Consider the following 22,096-nt stretch of genomic DNA (forward strand, 5'->3'; position numbering starts at 1 on the left):
CTATTATACCATCCCACCAGCAATTTTTACGGTTTGCTGTCCTTCAGCAACATTAACAATTTCAGGCTCTACCCTATGGCCTATCTACAGCTCCCCATGTATTTGCCAATATAATGACAGTCATGGTGGCCTATCTCAGGCGTCAGGGGTCAGAATTTTGCCATATCTGGATGACCTTCTGATAATGGCACAGACTCCGGTTGTTTTTACAAAACCATCTTCAACTGACCATAGCATGCTTACAAAAGCACGGCTGGATCATCACTTTCTCCAACACAGCAGATGGTACATCTGGGAGCTCTTCTGGATTCTCAGGCACAGATGGTGTTTCTGCCAGAGAGCACGATTGTAGCACTATTACTGCGAATACGCAAGCTGCTTCAAAGTGATCAATGGTATCCACATTCAACATGGTGGGGTATGCTCAGTTCCATTCCAGGCCTCTGCAAAGATTGATCCTCTCCAAGTGTAACGGGCAGTATCATTGAGTAAAGTCCCAGAGGATCCTTCTTGCTCCAGAAGTTTGTCACTCCCTCCTGTGGTGGCTGAGAAAGGATCATCTGAACAAAGGGCGCCCATCCTGGTTTCCAAATTGGGTGCTGCTCACCACAGATGCCAGTCTTCGCAATTGGGGGGCAGTGACAGGTCATCACACCTTTCAGGTAAGATGGACAGATCAAGAAAGTCACCTGCCAATAAACATTCTGGAACTGCGAGCAGTATACAAAGCACTTGTCATGGCACAAGACCTGCTCCAGGGCTAGCCAGTCCAGATCCAGTGCGACAACAGTGGCCTACCTCAATCATCAGGGAGGCACAAGAAGTTACCCAGCCATGAAAGAAGTGATAAAGGTTTTGATTTGGGCAGAACGTCATCTTCCAGCCATCTCGGCAATATTCATAGCGGGAGTACTCAATTGGAAGCGGACTTCCCAAGTCGCCAGGACATACATGCCAGAGAGTGGTCTCTCCATCTGGGAGTGTTTCAACTCCTGGTAGACAAATTGGGTCTACCAGAGAGATATCTCATGGCGTCACGTCACTACCACAAAGTCCCCAGATACGGGTCCAGAGACCCGTCAGCAACCTTCGTGGACGCACTGACAGTAAGATGGGACTTGAAGCTGGTGTATAGATTTCATCTGATCTCCCTCCTTCCGAGAGTTCTCAGGAAATTCAAGCAGGAAGGCAGAACAATAATACTGGTGGCTCCGGCTTGGCCTAGACGTCATTGGTTCACAGACATACAGAATCTGTCAATTAACAGTCCGTATCCTCTAACTCTATGGCAGGATCTGCTAACGCAAGGCCCCTGACTGCATTCGGATTTACTTTGATGGCGTGGCTCTTGAATCTTCCATCCTAAAAGCATAAGGTTTTTCCAATTCTGTAATTCAGACAATGCTGTGGGCACGGAAGCCTGCCTCTGTCCGCATCTATTACAGAGTTTGGCATTCTTTTGGCCAATGTTGTTCCCACAGAAAGTATAATCCTAAGGTATTTGGGATTTCAAGGGTACTGGCTTTTCTCCAGGTGGGTTTAGACTATGGTATCCGCCTGGCTACTTTGAGAGTGCACTGACAGTCTGGTTTCAGAGGAAGATTGCCTCATTACCAGATGTTAGAATTTTTGCCAAGGAGTTCTGCGAGTTCAGCCTCCTTTTGTTCCACCGGTAGCACCGTGGGATTTGTCTTTGGTTCTTAAGGGGCTACAAGCTTACCCAGTTGAACCTCTAGACTCTGTAGATTTGAAGTGGTTGACAGCAAATGCACTTTTTCTTCTTGCTATCTCTTCTGCTCGTAGAGTCTCTGATTTGGCAGTGCTTTCTTGTCGCTCTCCATTTTTGATTTTTCACCAGGATAAAGCTGTTTTCCTACAAAGGAGGGTTACCTTACTAAGGTAGTGTCCAGTTTTCATGTAAATTAAGATTTGCAGTTCCAGCTTTTCAGGTTCTTGTTCTTTCTGTAGGTGAAGCCTCCCTGGATGTAGTTCGTGCTCTCCGTATCTATGTGGAGCGCACAAACTCAGTTAGTAAAATCAGATGCTCTTTTTGTATTATATGGTTTTCACAAACAATGGGCAGCTAACAAGCAGACTCTGGCGCGATTGCTATGGATTGCTCTCTCAGGTATACCCACAGACTGATCTCCCTGTCCCAAGCACGGTGACAGCACATTCTACTCAGTCTGTAGGGCCATCGTGGGTATTTCATTGCGTTGCCTCTGCTGAACAATTGTGCAAGGCAGCCACGTGGTCTTCTTTCCACACTTCTCTTAGGTTCTATACCTTTTGCCTCTCAGGTTGCTACCTTTTGGGCGAGGAGTTCTCCTTTCTGCTCAGGAGCCTCCCTCACCCTAGGGGTACTGCTTTAGGACATCCCCATGGTATCCCTATGGTCCCCGAAGAAGAAATTTAGAGTTACGGTAGACTTGCCTAGATAACTTCTTTTCTTTGAGGTCCATAGGGTCCACAGATCACCCACCCTGACACAACTGGCTGCATGGGTAAGTTTTTTCTTTCTGGCACAGATTCCCTCATTTTATGTAAGAGTGTTTCTGATGTACGATTGCTCTTCCTTTTCCTCTTTATTTCTCATACCTTGAGGCTTGTTAACTAAACTGAAGTCCTATGGCTAGGGGTGGGGTATATATGGAGGAGGACCCAGGGCATCCTGGGAGCTCAAGCTTTAACTGTTTCGTGCCTGTTCTCAAACCATAAATATCCCTATGGACCTTGAAGAAAATGAGTTATCTAGGGAAGTCTACTATAACTATTGCTGGAGGATTAATGCTCAGAGAGAGATTGTAGTAACACTTTTAAAAGGAATACATTTTCCAATTAACCACTTAACTGACTCATTTTATTTTTTTTTGTCAAAACCGCAAAGAAATTGTCGTCTTTTTTATTTTTATTTTTTTAAATTAAGTTTAAATAGTATTTTTAAAGTTATATTTTTAAATATTTTATTTAAAAAAAAATAAATAAAAAAATATATATATATTTATTACACACTCCTAGTGGTACATTATGCACCCCCCCCCTCAACCCCTCTGTCCATAGGCCTCCACTGAAATTACATTTCCCACCTCTCATCAAAAATAGCCCCCACAGTGTAAAAAAATCCCCAGCAATATTAACACCCACCCTCCTAGTTGTAAAATGTCCCTGTGGGAGAACCCAGACAAAAAAAAATATTTTAATGTTCATCATGTCCCCCCCTCCCCCCAAGTGCCAGTAGATGTCCCCACCCCCTCACTTCTTTGTTGCAGAGCGTGGTGCAGGGGAAACTGATAGTCAGTCCCCCCTGTTGCAGCTGATCTCTGCACATGCAGACCCCATTGGACATGGACCTAATGTAGAATCCATGAACGGAAACTGAGCAGCATTGTATGGCATGTGTACATAAACCTCCACTGGAGCTGTCGCCAGCAAACAAATACATGGATAAGTGAGTCGCAGATTTGTACCTAACAAACCACTTGGCAGCATTGGTAGAGCTGGAAGTATGGCTCTCCTCTTTAAATATACATATAACCTTAACAACACTAAATAAAATAAGACTTTTAGGCCAAACAGTTCAGAAGAAGATCATGAAAAGTAAAAATAGAGATTTTTTTTATTCAAACACATTTTAAATAGCTGTAGCTTATTTTTGTCTACTCAAAACCTCGTGCTGATAGAGTAGACAGATTGGGAACTGTTCGCTTTTGAAGTTGGTTTAATTTTTGAAATCAGTGTCTGAAAAGAATCAATATCTGATGTGGTGTGTAGCTAGTCTCACTGTGCACCAGATGCTAATATCAGGAGATGTGAGACATACAGGTTGTAGTATAGTATCCTCGTGTGTACCCCAGCTCTGATTGTAACTAAAGGAGCTTATCCTGACAGATTACTGCTATATATCTGTTACATGTTTCCTGTTTTTTTGTTTCCCTACCTACTCAAGGTCCTGACTCCCGAGGAGTTGGTAGCTGCCCAGAGAGCTGTTGCTTTTGGATGTATTAAATATGCAGACTTGTCCCACAACAGGATGAATGACTATATCTTCTCATTTGACAAAATGTTGGATGATCGGGGAAACACAGCAGCTTATCTTCTGTATGCCTTTACCAGAATAAGGTACCTGATGCATGAGGCAAATGATGAAATACAGTACTGCCTTTCATATCTGTGAAACTTATACCCAACATATTTACATAGATGGTGCAGATATAATTTACACTGTGTTCTATTTCATTCAGAGCTTAAAGTTGGCTACAGATGTGTCCTCATGCATCTAGCCTGAATACACCACGCAGCACGACTTGCCTGGCGTGAGTTAGCCGCCAGGTCCCGTGCTACTCTTTTTTGCCAATAATGTGTCTAAGATGCGATGTGAATAAGACGTACCAACAGACTGTGCTAAAAGATCCCCGGCGCTAGCAGAATCTCACTGGATCTGGCGCGCCGAAAGGGGCTTTCTAGCGCGACTGCAACAAAGATGTATAAGGACACATCTGTAGTGCACATATAGATTAAGAATCTTACTATGAGATATATACTGCAGTGCAACAGGACAGTCCTCAGCCGGAGGACCTCCTCGCTCTGCGCCAGGAAGGTTAAGTATATTGGGGGGGGGTCTTACTAGACTGTATGTAGTAAGACATATTCGATTCAGTTAATATGCAACATTATTTTTTGCTAGGTCTATAGCAAGGCTGGCAAACATCAGCGAAGAGGTTCTGCAAAAGGCTGCTCAGGAAACAGAGATCACTTTGCAGCACGAGAAGGAGTGGAAACTGGGCAAATGCATCCTGAGATTCCCTGAGATTCTGTTGAAGATCCTAGATGACCTCCTGCTACACACATTATGTGATTACCTCTATGAACTATCTACCACCTTCACAGAGTTTTATGATAACTGCTACTGCGTTGAGAAGGACAGACAGACTGGTTAGTACATGATTGGAATCTATTATAAAATTATAGAAAATATTCCAGAGTCTACCTGTACCATATTAACTTGAAACACATTTAAACTAGACAAAGTTTTCTTCCCAAATTGCCCAGTATGGACCCATTGTGGGAAAAACATAGAATCATTTCTTTATAATTGTGAAAACAATATTAGTGTACTTGTCTAATTAAAAGTGTAGTGAAGCTTTAAAGAGTATCGAACACATTTGACTCCATATACAACTCACACTACGTGACTGTATGAGATGGAAACAGGAGCATACAGTTCTCTATCTGATTACCAAAGTACTATATGCAGTGATTAGTTAAGGCATTTCAAAGCCAAGTATTGATAATACTTTATTTCAGAATAAATAAATATTACAAATCTCACTAGAAAGCGCACAAGGGTCATTCCATGGTAACTCACATTACAAAGTGACATATCAACACTTAGCATTTCATGTATACAGTTTTTTAAAGCATGACCAGTCTTATTATTTTCTCAAAATAACAATATTTCTGTGTAATCTAGACCATGCAGCCTTTGAGGGAAAAGAAGACTCTCCACAAATCCTCTAAATATCGATATACTCAAAATAAATGTATCCCTCAAATTGGCGCAAGGTAGGTAGACAATAAGGTCCTTACATCAAAGGAATTTCCTTTTAAGATTTCTTATGTGTTTCCCTTCTCCAGCGTTAAGATGAGTATTTTTCAGCCAATAGGAGTTCAGATTTCCTCCTCCCAAATGTGTACCTCAATCATTCAGACAGAGAACAGAGAAACAATATTGCCAGAAAAAGGACAACATTTATTAACACATTGCACTCACATAAAAATAAAGATAAAAAGCATATCACCACAAAGGGTAAATACAGGGGCCTTGGGTTGCTCCTCCGTCAGATGGATTTCCCAAATCGATTAGAGGCTGGAGGTTTGCAGATGTTTCCAGCCTCTAATCGATTTGGGAAATCCATCTGACGGAGGAGCAACCCAAGGCCCCTGTATTTACCCTTTGTGGTGATATGCTTTTTATCTTTATTTCTATGTGAGTGCAATGTGTTAATAAATGTTGTCCTTTTTCTGGCAATATTGCACTATGTTTCTCTGTTCTCTGTCTGAATGATTGAGGTACACATTTGGGAGGAGGAAATCTGAACTCCTATTGGCTGAAAAATCCTCATCTTAACGCTGGAGAAGGGAAACACATAAGAAATCTTAAACGGAAATTCCTTTGTTTGATGTAAGGACCTTATTGTATACCTACCTTGTGCCAATTTGAGGGATATACTTATTATTTTCTCAGTAAATAAAATTAATTTCACATAAATTCCTTTTACTGCATGCATATACGGTACCTGCTATGTCACTTTGCAATGTGAGTTACCATAGAAAGACCCATTTAATGAAATAACCTAGAAAAGTCCAGATTTAGTAGCAATATATAGAAAAGAGGCTATATGATTGGTGTTCAAAACCTGCAGCCCCTTGTATGGCACAAAATATAGAGTCTCCCTAAACTCTTAATATTCAACACAACACAAATTATTGTGCCTCAAGGTGGCGCTGGAAATACATAGACAGTATTTAAATCAACGTATTAAGGCAAAAAAAGGGGTACTTAGTCCTTTGTATAGAAGCAAATTCTGACCATCACCCCTTTTCAGAGTTTCAACAATTCCTGACGATCGCCATGTGATACATACAAGAAAAATATATAACACAGAAAGGATTCCTTAATAATACTATAAACAATATTTGATAACAGTCCTATGGTAAAACGATGATAAGATGTTCTTGCAAGTTTGACGTATACAATGAAGCCATACCCGAACTCACATGCTATTGTGTGAGATTATTCTTATCTAGGTATCTTTATATTTCCACCCTTTAGGTTCCCACTTAACCCTGTATTCACTTAGTGAATACAGGGTTATAAAAGAGAGTGAATACACTTAGTGAATACAGGGTTATAAAAGAGAGTGAATACACTTAGTGAATACAGGGTTATAAAAGAGTGAATACACTTAGTGAATACAGGGTTATAAAAGAGAGTGAATACACTTAGTGAATACAGGGTTATAAAAGAGTGAATACACTTAGTGAATACAGGGTTATAAAAGAGAGTGAATACACTTAGTGAATACAGGGTTATAAAAGAGAGTGAATACACTTAGTGAATACAGGGTTATAAAAGAGTGAATACACTTAGTGAATACAGGGTTATAAAAGAGAGTGAATACACTTAGTGAATACAGGGTTATAAAAGAGAGTGTATACACTTAGTGAATACAGGGTTATAAAAGAGAGTGTATACACTTAGTGAATACAGGGTTATAAAAGAGTGAATACACTTAGTGAATACAGGGTTATAAAAGAGAGTGAATACACTTAGTGAATACACTTAGTGAATACAGGGTTATAAAAGAGAGTGAATACACTTAGTGAATACAGGGTTATAAAAGAGAGTGAATACACTTAGTGAATACAGGGTTATAAAAGAGAGTGAATACACTTAGTGAATACAGGGTTATAAAAGAGAGTGAATACACTTAGTGAATACAGGGTTATAAAAGAGAGTGAATACACTTAGTGAATACAGGGTTATAAAAGAGTGAATACACTTAGTGAATACAGGGTTATAAAAGAGAGTGAATACACTTAGTGAATACAGGGTTATAAAAGAGTGAATACACTTAGTGAATACAGGGTTATAAAAGAGAGTGAAATATTGCGTACCCAACTCACATTTGGTGTACGCTGTAGCTGCTCATAAAGGTTTCTTTATGTGTCTCAGTGTTCTTTTAGGTTATCACCATGCATGATTCATCCTCATACAAAAGGAGTAGAATGTATGACTGATGATAATTTTTAATGAACAAATATAAAACAAACTGCAGCACATAAAGGATTTTCCAGGTAGTAGTAATAAAGAGGGTGATAACCTGATGTAGAAGAATCAGTGGAGCCCGGAATCCACTGCCTCATGCAGGAAATATACCTGTCAATACTGTCCAAAAGCAAAGGTTCCCTGTGACCAACGCGTTTCGATCTCCTTCTGCAGATCTTTTTCAAGGTATAGGGAACAACACACATTTTGGCACTTTAAATACCCTGTGTCATTAATTAAGATATTAACCTAATTGACAAACCTGTCCAATGTATACAAATATACAGTATCATATGTAAATGGAATAAAGTTCTTATAATCCACATTCCGGGGTGAGATCTTGTGAGCTGATTTCCTGTTTCCTGTAGCCACTCCCGGCACTAACTCCTCCGGGAATAGCATTTTCCGGTTCTACACGTGAATTCTTCCCCGCTGTGTCCCACATGGGCGCTCGCCGCAGCACACTCTTGGAACCTCCGTGCCGCGACCACGCGACCTCTGGTAATCACCAAGGCGGGCACAGCGCGGGCCTTCCGTGTAATTAGATCTAATAACAGTACGGCAACTATCGCCAGGAAGGAACTGATAATCATATGTAAATATAAAACTGGCGGTCTGAACCAAGATTTTGAAGTAAAATGGTTCTTATAATATAATGTATATCCAGCGCCACCTTGAGGCACAATAATTTGTGTTGTGCAGAATCAGTAGCAGCTCAGCCCTCTCAATTCTGCACTAGTCACAGATGACATGAATATAAAAATAATAATAGAGAGGGCTCATGGGGCAGTATGTCATCAAATACAATAGCACTTTGGATTAAAAAGCCAAATTCAGTTTATCTACATTAAGGGCCATATTCAATTTGAAGCGAAAAGTCCGTTGCCAGACTTTTCGGCGTCATCGGAGGTTTTCAGGTCGAAAACTTATCACGCTCGTTCCCGCGTATCCCCGTATTCAATTCCAAATCGGCGAAAACGGGACCCGACGAAATCGAAATAAGCGAAAAGTGCTGTCATTTTTGGTGAAATCAGCCTGACACCTCCCAAAAGATGCTCTGACATGGGGGTTCACTATGGGTACCCCCGAATAGCCCTGCTGAAGGTATTTGGGGGCTTTAAAAGGTCTCAATAGCTGGTTTTTAGGGTCTTTGAGAAAGTGGTGAAGTATAGCATTTACCACTGTTTTTTTTGAAAAATAAGTAGTTCCATCAAATTTAGGGTACATGAAAATGAGTCGAAGCATATTTAAAAATCGCTAAAGTCAAGCATTAAAACACGCACCTTCAGCATTCACCTTACATCAAAAAAACACCTCCCCCATACTTGCAGACCCCCCCAAAGGCTATTTCGCTAGTTTTTGAATTTGTACCCCCACTTTGAACTTTTTCGGGGGTGTACAAAGGGTGCAGAGTGGTTTCTGCACCCCAAAACCGCTATTCTGCACTTTTTTCCGCCGGGTAATCATAGGCAAAACTTTTTCACCTATTACATTGCATTGCATTTTCAAACCAGCGAAAATACGCTACAATTGAATATGGGGATAAGTGAGAAAATGCGAAAATGACGTCATCGGCGAAAAAGTTTTTTATTCAATTTAGGCTTTTCCCAGCCTAATTGAATATGGCCCTAAGCTGGGCATACAATGGAGAGATGTCAGACCGATTTGCCGTAACGAAAAAACGCCTACATCGCTTAATGTGTACAGACGATTGCAATCTCCCCTGATCGCTAGCGACGGTTGCTAGGTTTGATATGCTGCACATCAAACCTAGTGATTACGCTGTAGTAAGGACGGAACAGTGATAGTTCCATCGTTCATTAACTTATTCTAGTGTGTACAGGCAATCTCCGTTCAAGAGCGTTCGTTCCGATGTCGGAACGAATACCCGTTGATCAAGCGTGTACCCAGCTTTAGTCACATCAAACCATGAAAACCGATTCTTTAAAACTACAAGCTGTATTATCAAATGGTCAACCATCTGCAAACTGAATGCCAGGGACCCACTCTGGGTATTTCCATAAAACATGGATCAAAGTTTGCATTGTGTGAATCTTCAGTGATTTTTTTTTTTGGACGAGTCATTGGGGTAATGTATATTTACTAAGAAGCGAGTTGTCAAAACCACCAATCATTGTCTGCTTTGGCTGATCGCTTTAAAATGGCAATATAATTAAATGCTAAACCGGTTTGGTTTAGCATTTATTTCTATTGCCTTTTTAAAACAGCTTGCCCACCTGGTTCTTAATTTTTGCCATATATAAAAGCCTCATTATTTATTTGGGACAAATTAACTGCTCGGATACCTGATCTTTCACTCCCGTCCCCGGTATTTTCTATCAAAGCAATAGCAAAATGTATTCCTAATCTTACTGTTTCGGTTTGGTTAAATTGAGAGATCTTGTGGAGGGTAGTTTATTCCTTTCGTTGTCCCATCTGCAATCCTGTTTTCCTTGCCTGCGACAGAGTTATTCCTCTATATGCAGATCCGCCATTGGTACCAGAAAATGTCTGGTTCGGGTGGCTCGATTCGCGCTCCTCCCCAAAACGCTTTTTTCTCAATTGCATAGGGGCAGGTCTAGAGGTGGAGTTTCATTTTGGTATAAATTTCTTATTGGGCTGTGCCCTTCTGATAAATCCGCAGCACAGTTATGATGGGAGACAGATTTAGCCCACCCCATTTCTCTTTCTCAATGGGAATTTATCTATTCTACTACTTTCCGAATGTCCCGGTGCTTGAACCATACTGAAATGCAAGTCAAGTTTTTAAATAGACTTTATTTAACACCAGATAAACTGCATTGTTGTTGGTGCTCATCTTCGAAATTCTGTTGGCGTAATTGTGGTGAAGTGGGCCATAGTTATCATGTATTTTGGACTTGTCCTCTCCTACACGTACTTATTGGCTAGATGTATTTTCTTTAATTTAGAAGGTTCTAGGGTTATCTCCATCTCCCTCCCCGACCTTGGCTCTATTACTTATATACTCTGCCTCCATTCCATCGCACAAACTATATATACTTGGGCATATTTGTATTGCAGCTGCCCTGCGCTTGACCAATGCTGGAAACAGCCTCTTCCTCCTCCAATTTTAAGGTGCTCTATAAGGTCCATTTAAATTTTTTGATGGAAACGGAATCCATGCCATACTCTACTTCTGCTTCCTCTCTGATAATGAAGTGCATGGCTCTGCATGAATGCGTAACTGATGGAGAGGCTGCTGTTTTTCTGTCCAAACAGTCTTTGTCGGACTCTTTACAATTTCTGAGTGAACCTTCCATTTCTAGTTAGTTTGGTTTTGGATGTTATGTCAATCTGTTATATGTATTTATTTTTATTTTTCTTCATCAAGGCTGGGGGACACTGGACTATGGGGTTGTAGATGGGACTGCAAGGAGCTGGCACTTAACAAAACTCAGCAAAGGTATAGAACTAACAAGTGGTTCTGACACAGGCGCTGCTAAGGGCAGTGATTCTGAAGCAGCTGAAGTGGTTGAGGCTAGTCAGACCTCACATTACATATATGAAAATAAAAATAAAATTGAACAGCACTTTAGATGTTAAGAATGTAATGGATCAAGTGCAAATACACATTTATTATAAATATAACAAATAATATAAATTAGGAACATGTAAATACATAAAAGCCTCTCTATATTTGGCAAATTGCAGATTAGTGGCACATGGATTGTACAGGTGATAGTCAACTGTACAATCCATGTGGCACTAGTCTGCAATTTGCCAAATATAGAGAGGCTGTTATAGGAAAGGTGTTTTCTTTATTATTAATATAAACCCCAGATGCTGACGGATTTATCATTTCTATTATGAAACTGTTACTAATACTCATGTTGATATAGAAAGAGACTTAAAATTTCATAAAATCATTCCTCAGTGGGAGCCTAAAGTATCTCTCTATATCAGCATGAGTATTAGTAACAGTTTCATAATAGAAATGATAAATCCGTCAGCATCTGGGGATTATATTAAAGAAAACACCTTTTCCTATAACAGCCTCTCTATATTTGGCAAATTGCAGACTAGTGCCACATGGATTGTACAGTTGACTATCACCTGTACAATCCATGTGCCACTAATCTGCAATTTGCCAAATATAGAGAGGCTTTTATGTATTTACATGTTCCTAATTTATATTATTTGTTATATTTATAATAAATGTGTATTTGCACTTAATCCATTCCATTTTTAGCATCTATAGTGCTGTTCAATTTTATTTTTATTTTCACTTAACAATAATAACTTTTAATCAAAACTCCTCCCCTCTGCAACCCCATGACTGCAGTGTAGTTTAAGTGCCTGAGGAGTAAGGCACGTTTTTAGGAGGGCTGCTGAGCAGCCCTTTTCTAGCATAAGGCTTATTTTATTTTATTTGTAATTTTGAAAAAAAATGTACTTGGGTACTGTGCGCTGTTTAAAGCAGCGCACAGTTAAAGTACAGCGGCTGCGGGAGCCGCATCTTGCGCGGCGCCGCAGCAGAGTAGGGGGTGCGCTAACCAGCGGCATCCCCCATAGCACTCCGGTCTCATCAGAGACTGCCTGGGCCCAGGGACAATGCTCACAAGCCACAAGCTCCTCTCCTCTTCTGGATTTAGCCCCCAAGGAAGTATTTATTGTTCTTGCCTGTCTGGGAATTTGACAGTGCATTTTTTTTTTTTGTTGGACTACCTACGTCCACAGGTTAGCGCAACTGCGTGGCAGATATGACTGACAAATCGAAGCCTGCCAAGGTCCAAACCTCTACTATGGTGATAATTTTACGTGTTCCCAATGTCATGTAGAATTTCCATGTGGACAGTTGGACTCCGGGACGCTGTGAGTGAACTATCAGGCGGGGCCTAGTTGTGCGCAGGCGTCAGGTGGTGCCGCATTAGCCTCGGATGAACTGGCGTGGACTCAGACTATAGGTCTGTCGCTCTCCGACTTGGTGAAACTCAGGGTTCGTCAGAGGGAATAACAGGCTCAGGTGGCTGCTGCGCCTGTCCCTTTCATGCATTCGCCACCCGCAGCCGGGGTGGTCACCCACCTGGTGCCCGATCTACCTTGACTTCGTACCATGGAGCACTCAGCAGCGGGATTCAAGAAGTTTTATATGGAATGGTTCTTTGAGGATACTAAGCTCCGCACTGATCATAAGCGTCTTCCTTCATCCAGGGGACCATTTAGACATTCTGGATTTTGAGGAGGAGTAGGGAGAACTTCCAGAGGAGGAGGTTCTTCCTGAACAGGAGGGTACAGAGCCCCCTTTGGGCCAAGGTGTGGAGGACCTCATTACTGCGGTGAGACAGTCCTGGTTCCGCATGGAATCTCTCCGTTCAGTGATCCAGGGAATGTCGGGCAACACATTTTGGCTGCACTCGACGTCAGAGATGCGTACCTCCACAATCCTATTTGGCCAGGGCACCACTCTCACACAGTTGGACAGGCACACTGCTAGTTCCAGGCCCTGCTATTTGGCTTGGCAACAGCCCCACGTGTCTTCACGAAGATCATGGCGACTGGCCAGCCTGCTGCACGCTGAGGGATAACGGTCATTCCCTATTTGGATGATCTGCTAGTGAAAGCAGATTCGGCGTCCCAGTTGCAGGTCCATCTGGACCGCACGGTGCAGGTGCTTCTGGATCACGGTCGAATCCTGAGCCTTGCCAGTGCCTGTTGTTTCAGGGTGTGATCTTCGATATGTCTCTCCAAAGAGTCTTCCTGCTTTAGCCCAGGCCCTCCAGGATTTGGTCACGAAGGTACTGTCGGTGCCTCGCCTCATCTGGCTGTGCATGAAGCTGCTGGGTACGATGGTCTCTACCTTCGAGACCATCCAGCACGCCCGCTTCCATTCGCGAAACTTCCAGTGGGAGATTAGCCGGAATTGTTTGGGTCGCACGGGGAACCTCTCCTCTCAGCTTCTGGTTCTGTGGTACAACACTCTACCATCTCTACGATTGTGGCTGATGTCCGATCACCTGCTCCAAGGTCACTCCTTGGTCACTCCAAGCTGGAGTCTCCAAGCTACAGACCCAAGTCTCAGCGGTTGGGGAGCAGTGATGTCGAATCTTTGTCTTCAGGGTCTTTGGTTGTCATCGGAGATTGTTCTACCGATAAATGTGCTGGAGCTTTGGGCCATCTATCTAGCTCTGTTGGGAGCCCAGTCCATCCTGACTGGCCGCCCAGTGAGGATTCAGTCTGACAATGCCACGCTTGTGGCGTATGTGAACCATCAGAGCGGCACCAGGAGTGTGGTTGTCATGGCAGAGGCAAGGTGTATATTCCGGGCGTGGGAAATTGGGAAGTGGGCTTCCTCAGCAGGACCATTTTCCTTCCAGGGGAGTGGTCTCTCCATCCAGAGGTCTTCCAGCAGTTGGTATGGAAGTGGGGCCTTCTGGAGGTGGACCCGATGGCGTCTCTGCACAACTCCAAGGTCCCCTGATTTTGTGCGAGATCCCAGGATCCAATCGCCTTCGCAGTGGATGCCATGACCGTTCCCTGGAACTTCCATCTGGCATATATTTTTCCTCCGATTCCCATGTTGCCTCGGGTACTCCGGCGGGTCAGGGAGCAACAGGTTCCGGTGATCCTCGTGGCTCTAAACTGGCTGCGCAGGTTGTGGTTTTTTGCGGTCCTCAAGCTGGCCATAGGTCACGGTTTGCGCCTCCTGCAGCGACCAGATCTGCTCCTGCAGGGTCTGTTTCAGCACGAGGACCTTCCTCGAATTTGTCTTTAACGGCCTGGTTGTTGAAACCAATCTCTTAACAGCTAAGGGGTTTTCCCCTTCTGTTGTCCGTACTATGTTGTGGGCTTGGAAACCGGTTTCGTCTCGCAACTATCATAGGGTCTGAAAGACCTACATCTTGTGGCGTGAATGGCGCGATGTTCATACATCCCAGTTTCGCCTTTCGAGGCTATTCGCTTTCCTTCAGGGAGGTCTGGAAGCCAGCTTGCGGCTTCGTTCATTGAAAGTACAGATTTCTGCTCTGTCGATTTTTATTTTCAGGCGTGTGTGGCCCTCCTGCCAGAGGTTTGGACTTTTTTGCAGGGAGTGTTGCAGGTTCAACCTCCGTTTCAGCTGCCAGTGGCTCTGTGGGATCTGACCCTGGTCCTCTCTGCTCTCAAGCAGTCTCCCTTTCAGCCTTTGGATTCTGTGGACCTTAGATTTGTCACGTGGAAATTTTGGTTTTCCTTATGGCCATTGCCTCTGCTCGGCGGGTCTTTGAGTTGGGGGCCTTGTCTTGCAAATTACCGTTCCTCATTTTCCATGACGATCGGGCTGTTCTCTGAACAGTTCCTTCGTTCCAACTGAAGGTTGTTTCGGCTTTCCACTTAAGCCAGGAAATTGTCTTTACTCTGTTTTCCCCATTGGAGACTTACCCCCGGACAGGGACAATCTGACACTGTTGGACTTTGTCCGGGCCCTGCCGATCTACTTAGACAGAACTTCTGCCGTACGTCATACGGACTCCCTACTGGTTCTCTAAGATGCTCAGAAACGGGGCTGGCCAGCCACGAAGCAGACCATTGCAAGATGGATCCGCTCTGTCATCCACTCTCTCCACTCTGGCTTATTCTGATGCAGGGCGACCGGCATCAAGTGTCGACTCATGCTACTCGGGCGGCGACTACCTCCGGCGCAGCGTGCCATGCGGCCTCTGCTGAACAGGTCTATCGTACAGCTACCTGGTCCTCTGTCCGCACATTTGCGCACTTTTACAGGTTTCATGTTCCACTTTGGGCGTATAGTTCTCAGGTCAGGCAACCTGAGGTTTCCCGCCCCTTGGGGCGGCTTTTGAATGTCCCATGGTCCAGTATCCCCCAGCCTTGAAGATCGAGAAAAGGGGATTTTTGGTTACTTACCATTGAATCCTTTTCTCTGAATCAGGCTGGGGGACACTGCATTCCCTCCCTCACGCTCAGTTGTGTTGCGTGGTATTTTTGACAAAGTTAGTCCCTGCGGTGCCAATAATTTTGGTTATTGTTATAACAGTTTCATGGAGTTACTGCTTCTCCTTACCAGGCACTTTTGAAGTTTGTACTGCAGTCATGGGGTTGCAGAGGGGAGGGGCTTGGGTTAAAAGTTAGAGTTTTGTTAAGTGCCAGCTCCTTGTAGTCCCATCTACAACCCCATGGTCAAGTGTCCCCCAGCCTGATTCAGAAAAAAGGATGCAACGGTTAGTAACCAAAAATCCCCTTATTGATTAGTCTGGATCAGTATATTGTTTGTTCGATTTTTATTATGTACATTGTTTTTGTTGTGTTTTGTACCTTTCCCCAATTTGCCCTCCCCTTCATTTTTTTATTTCTGTACCCTCACTAAAAGAGAAAAAGTTTTTTTCAATAAAATATTATTGATGTGAAAAAAAATAAAAAATAAATTATGGCAGCTTTTACAAACCTGCTGGTGATTTGGATTGTAGAGTACAGTTATCTGATCGGTAAAACCTTTTTCTGGATCATAATTGCAGATAAGCTTTTTACTGCTTTTTATTTGTGATTGCACTTGAATTAAATATTATCTAAATGAATCCATGTTTTATGGTAATACACCAAAGCGGTTTTCTTCTTAAATCTCTAGTGAAAATGGGTTGTGTCAGCATTTTTTCTTCTAGCTATGTATTATTAGGTGTCTTCTCTACACACTTCAGGTTTCATGTTTTGTTAAATGGTCCTCATTTAATAACACACACTATTGGAGATTAATGGCACGTATGTACTACAACTCTTATGGATGGAACTTAGCCATGCTCTTCTTTCTCCTGACAGCAATTTTTTCCCACAGAATGATGTTAAGGTTCCAATATACAATTAATGGTATTTACAATTACACTGAAAAGCAGTTCATGGATATTAGGCTGACTCTCCTTATATTCATTGTTCTTGTTCTAGACTGTAAGGTGTGTGTTTTGTGTTGTGCAGGTCAGATTGTCAAGGTGAACATGGCCAGGATGTTGCTGTGTGACGCTACAGCTGCTGTGATGGCCAAGGGCTTCGATATTCTGGGTCTAAAACCTGTACAGAGGATGTAAATAGCATCTGCACCAGCTGATCCTTTTGATTTCTTCCAATACTTGCGGAAATGGGGCTTTTCTTAATCAAAAGAAACTGGAGAATAAACATTTGCTTTATTACATTTGTTGTTTGTATTTTTTTATTTTATTTTAAATACACAGGCAGTAAGGGGGGAAGTTTTCAGCATCAAACAAGACATGTATTAAACTGGGAGGTGGTAACACTTTCTACTGGACGAACTGCTGTTGCTCCTCCCCAGTCATCGTTTCCTGCAAGTGATATACATTTTTCGATATTTCACAGATGTGAAGCCCAAAAAATTACATTTACTAGGGAATTAATGTAGCAAGGAAGATGGAAGTAGACTTAACGCCACATTTTTTTTTCTTAATAGAAAGTAGCACTTTGGCAGGATAGTTGGCTTAGTGGTTAGCATTACTGACTCACAGCAGAAGTCATGAGTTCTATTCCTGGTCAAGGATGATTGTTGTTGAGTTTGTATGTACTCATTGAGTGGGTTTACTCCAAGTGCTCCGGGTTTCTTCCCCACACCAAAAACGTACTGGTAGGTTAATTGACTGCTGACAAATAAATTAACCCTAGTGTGTGTCAATGTGATGTGGAAAATGACAGTTATGGTGGACTTACCTTGATCACTCCGTTTCTTCGAGGTCTACAGGGATACCATGGGTAAAATGTGGTTTGAGAGATCCAGGCACCAAACAGTTAAAGCTTTCAGCTCCCAGGATGCCTTGGCTCCTCCTCCATATACACCCTAGCCACAGGCCTTCAGTTTTGTTAACAGTTTTGTTTATAGGAGAAGACATAATGGGAGTGACAAAATGATGTCATAATGGGAGTACTAAAGTGGTTTACTAATGAGAATGACATTGTGATGTCATTATGGGAATAGCGATATGATGTAAAAATGGGAGTTACAGTGTGATGTCATCATGGGAGTGACAAAATGATGTCATAATGGGAGTACTGAAGTGGTTTAATAAGAATGACATTGTGATGTCATAATGGGAGTGTGGATGTGATGTAAAATTGGGAGTGACAGTGTGACTTCATAATGGGAGTGATAATGTGATGCCATACTGGGAGTACTAAAGTGGTTTAATAATGAGAATGACATTGTGATGTCATAATGGGAGTGACAATAAAATATAGAAATGTGAGTGACAGTGTGACATAATAGGAGTACTAAAGTGGTTTAATAATGATAGTAACATTGTGATGTCATAATGGGAGTGTCAATGTGATGTAAAAATGGAAGTGATTGTGTGACGTCATAATGGGAGAGACAAAATAATGTCATAATGGGAGTACTGAAGTGGTTTACTAATGAAAAAGACATTATGATGTCACAATGGGAGTGTCGATGTGATGTAAAAATCGGCAGTAGTGTGATGTCATAATGGGAGTTACAAAATTATGTCACAATGGGAGTACTAAAGTGGTTTAATAATGAGTGACATTGTGATGTCATAATGGGAGTGGTGATGTGGCTTAAAAATGGGCAGGGCAGTGACATCATAATGGGAGTGACAATGTGATGCCATAATGGGATTACTAAAGTGGTTTAATAATGAGAATGACATTGTGATATCATAATGGGAGTGACAATAAGATGTAAAATTGGGAGTGACAGTGTGACATAGGAGTGACAAAACTGTCATAACAGGAGTACTAAAAAGGGTTAATAATGAGAGTGACATAGTCATGTCATGGGAGTGTCAATGTGAGTTAAAACGGAGTGAAACTTTGATGCCATAATGGGAGTACTAATGTTTATTAATGATAGTGGCATTGTGATGTCATAATGGGAGTGGCAATGTGATGTAAAAATGGGAGTGACTGACATAATGGGTGTGACAATGTGATGTCATAATGGGAGTGTTGATGTGATGTAAAAATGGAAGTGATTATGTGACGTCATAATGGGAGTGACAAAATTATGTCATAATGGGAGTATTAAAATACAAAATGATGTCACAATGGGAGTACTAAAGTGGTTTAATAATGAGTGACATTGTGATGTCATAATGGGAGCGGTGATGTGGCTTAGAAATGGGCCGACAGTGACATCATAATGGGAGTGACAATGTGATGCCATAATGGGAGTACTAAAGTGGTTTAATAATGAGAATTACATTGTGATGTCATAATGGGAGTGTCAATGTGGCTTAAAAATGGGAGAGACAGTGTGACATCATAATGGGAATGGCAATGTGATATCATAATGTGTCAGGAATGCGACTATTTCAGTACACAAAGATAAACTTGCCAAAGTTCCATTGTGGCTGCTGGAGGAGCTATCCTGCTTGCTGGCATGCTTCTCATTCAGGGGATAGAGTGTTAAAGTGATCATCTGTTTCCCAGGTGTCGTCAGGTTGTGGGATTCCTACATTGCTCCTTATTTCAAACCTGATTCTATTTGGATCACATGTTCTGAAACTTCCTATTGATCACAGACCTCTAGTATAAAGCCTGTTACTAACTATGGGCCTGATTCAGAGCCGTTCGCTATTTGCGTTCGTTCGTTCAAAAACAAGGGGTGGCTATTCAAATGATCCGTTCGCACATTGCAGTCTGTTCACACCTCTAAGTCTGAACGAGCGAGCAAAACATACGCTCTTTTATTTCTTAAAAAACGTCCCCTGGCCGCTCGCACCATACGTCATGTCCGCTATTTATTAGATTAATCGAGTACATCGAACAGGATATGAACTGCTCGCTATTCTTGTGGTTGTTTTTTTCAACCGCTATTTTGCGAGCAGTTCTGAGTTAAAAAAAAACAAATGACGTGGTCATTGACGCTTCTATATTAATTATGCACACCCATAAAACGCCCGTTTTGACCTTTAAGCACGCCTGCGTTCGGATCTCCACTCCCCGTTTTCAAGCACCTTCCCCTGTTACCACCCACATACGCCTCATTCTGTCACTCAAAATAGCAGGCACTCGCTATATTGCGTACAAACGATTTTCGGCCGCACTGACTGGTACGCGCATGCGTACTAAAAACCGTACGCATGCGCAGATGTGCGAACATCGCTCGGAACGAGCGTACTGCCGCTAGCGAGTGGCTCTGAATGAGGGCCCATGTCTCAGTGTCTGTGCAACGTTGCTTTCAGGTCTTTTCTTGGACTCCTGCCAGATCCCCGCTGTGCATGTGGATTACTGTGAACTTTGTTATATTCCAGATGAACTTCTGATGCCAGTTATCCACTGCACTACAGAGCCCAGCATTCCTATTGTCTAAGTATTGTTTTTTACTCTATCACTGTGCTTTCATAATTTTGCTGCACTTTACCTGATGTCTTTTCGTTCCTGTGGATATTGAACTCATCCTTGTTACAGTTGTCAACTGCACCGTTGTTTCTACTTTTAAAAGGATATTTGTTGAACCTGAAAGATCAGTGGCTGCTTCTGTGGACATTTTACGAGTAAAGCAGGGAGCAACTCCAGTTGGTCAGTATGTGGTTCGTTTTCAAACTATAGCCGCAGAACTTAAGTGGAACAATGAGGCATTAAGAGCAGCATATTGGAATGGTCTCTCTGAGAGACTTAAAGATGATATGGTGACTCGGGATCTTCCTGAGAGTTTGGATGAGTTAATTTCATTGACCTATTAAAATTGCTCTGCGTATGCGAGAACGAGGGGTTCAGAGGAATCGCACTGAGTGTTTTAAAAATTCTCTTCCCAAGTCTCGCTCTGTTCATGGTACATCTGATGAACCTATGCAAATTAATAAAGCCAAATTGTCTGAAGTGGAGAAGCAATGTAGAAGGCGTTCTAATCTGTGCTTGTATTGTGCATCCTCAGAACATTTTTTTGCTAAATGTCCAATAAGGCCGGGAAACTGTCGTCCCTAGTTGATGGAGGGGAAGTCAAACTAGGGGTACTCTCTAAAGTTTCCCCCAAAAAGATTGTTTAATTTCTGTGAGCATTCCTGACTCTGGTTCTTCATGTCGAGAGTTTTCTGCATTGCTAGATTCTAGAGCAGCTGGCAATTTTATTTCATTGTCTTTGGTTCAAAAGTTGAAAATTCCTGTTGTCAAATTAACCCGTTCTTTTTCCCTTTCTGCAGTAAATGGGACTAGAATTTCTAATGGATATGTTACACATCAAACAAAGGGGGTCATTCAGACCCGCTCGCGAGCAAAGGACGCTCACAAGCGGGTCGATGTTGCCCCATTGCGCATGCGCACGACGGAGGGAGCTCCGTCATGCGCGTGACCCGGATAGCGATGGGCTCTCCGTCGCTCCGGGTCTCGCACCAAAGGGGGCGTGCTGTCGATGTTGATTGACAACACGCCCCCTTTGGTGGGCGTGCCAGGGGCGTGGCTGCCAGACGGAGACGTTCCCATTGGAACGCCTACCGTCTGAAGCCGGCCCCACTGACATCAGTAATGATGTCAGTGGGAGTGATTTTGGCTCTGATAGAGCCACATTCACTCCTGGGCTTGCGGCAGCGAGACCCTACCGCAGGGTCTCGTCGCAAGCCCGATGGTCGCGATGGTCAAAGACCATCGCGCCCATCTTTTTGGCCGCTCGCATATGCTATGGGTGGTCACCCACAGCTATGCGAGCGGCCAGGAGGCCGCTCCATTTTCAGGTAGGAGGGCACTGATTCAGAGCGAGTGCTCTGGTCAGAGCGTTCAGCTCTGAATCAGGCCCAAAGTCTGAAGTTGAGGGTAGGAGCTTTGCATGAAGAAAGTTTATAGAGTTTTGGTATTACCTATTTCTATGTATGATATAGTTCTTGGTTTACTCTTCATAACCCTGATATTGATTGAACTTGTTCTAAAATTCTTTCTTGGAGTCCCAAATGCAAATTAAATTGTTTGATTCCTGTGGTACGATTGGCTGAAGTGAAAGTAGATGTTCCACCTTCTCTCCCACAGCCTTATCATGAATTTGCTGATGTCTTTATTGAGCAGGCGACAGACGAACTTCCACCGCATCGTCCCTGGGATTGTTCTATTGAACTTATCCCTGGTAAAATGCCACCTAAAGGTCGAGTATACCCTCTCTCTGTTCCTGAGACTCAAGTCATGTCAGAGTATGTGCGAGATAACCTACGAAAGGGGTTTATCAGGCCTTCTTCATCTCCCGCTGGAGCGGGCTTCTTTTTTGTAAAGAAAAAAGAAGGCGGTCTACAGACATCTAAATGAGATTACCGTAAAAAATAAATATCCTTTACCTCTCATTACGGAACTGTTTGATAGAGTTATGGGTTCTCAACT

General features: G+C 42.6%; 1 protein-coding gene across 2 annotated transcripts in view; it reads left to right on the forward strand.

Moving 5' to 3' along the window:
• The window catches only part of RARS1 (arginyl-tRNA synthetase 1), a 100,908-nt gene extending 83,949 nt beyond the window's left edge, over positions 1 to 16,959 (forward strand). For both annotated transcript variants that reach the window (XM_088454940.1, XM_088454939.1), the window contains 3 exons: positions 3,947 to 4,119; positions 4,685 to 4,932; positions 16,748 to 16,959. In XM_088454940.1, coding sequence (XP_088311066.1) covers positions 3,947 to 4,119; positions 4,685 to 4,932; positions 16,748 to 16,857 — 531 coding nt within the window. In that variant the 3' untranslated portion in view covers positions 16,858 to 16,959. The remainder of the gene's footprint in view (positions 1 to 3,946; positions 4,120 to 4,684; positions 4,933 to 16,747) is intronic.
• The last annotated feature ends 5,137 nt before the right edge of the window (positions 16,960 to 22,096 follow it).

This window comes from Taudactylus pleione, unplaced genomic scaffold (genome assembly GCF_031769625.1).
Source record: "Taudactylus pleione unplaced genomic scaffold, aTauple2 ptg000637l, whole genome shotgun sequence".
NCBI lineage: Eukaryota > Metazoa > Chordata > Amphibia > Anura > Myobatrachidae > Taudactylus > Taudactylus pleione.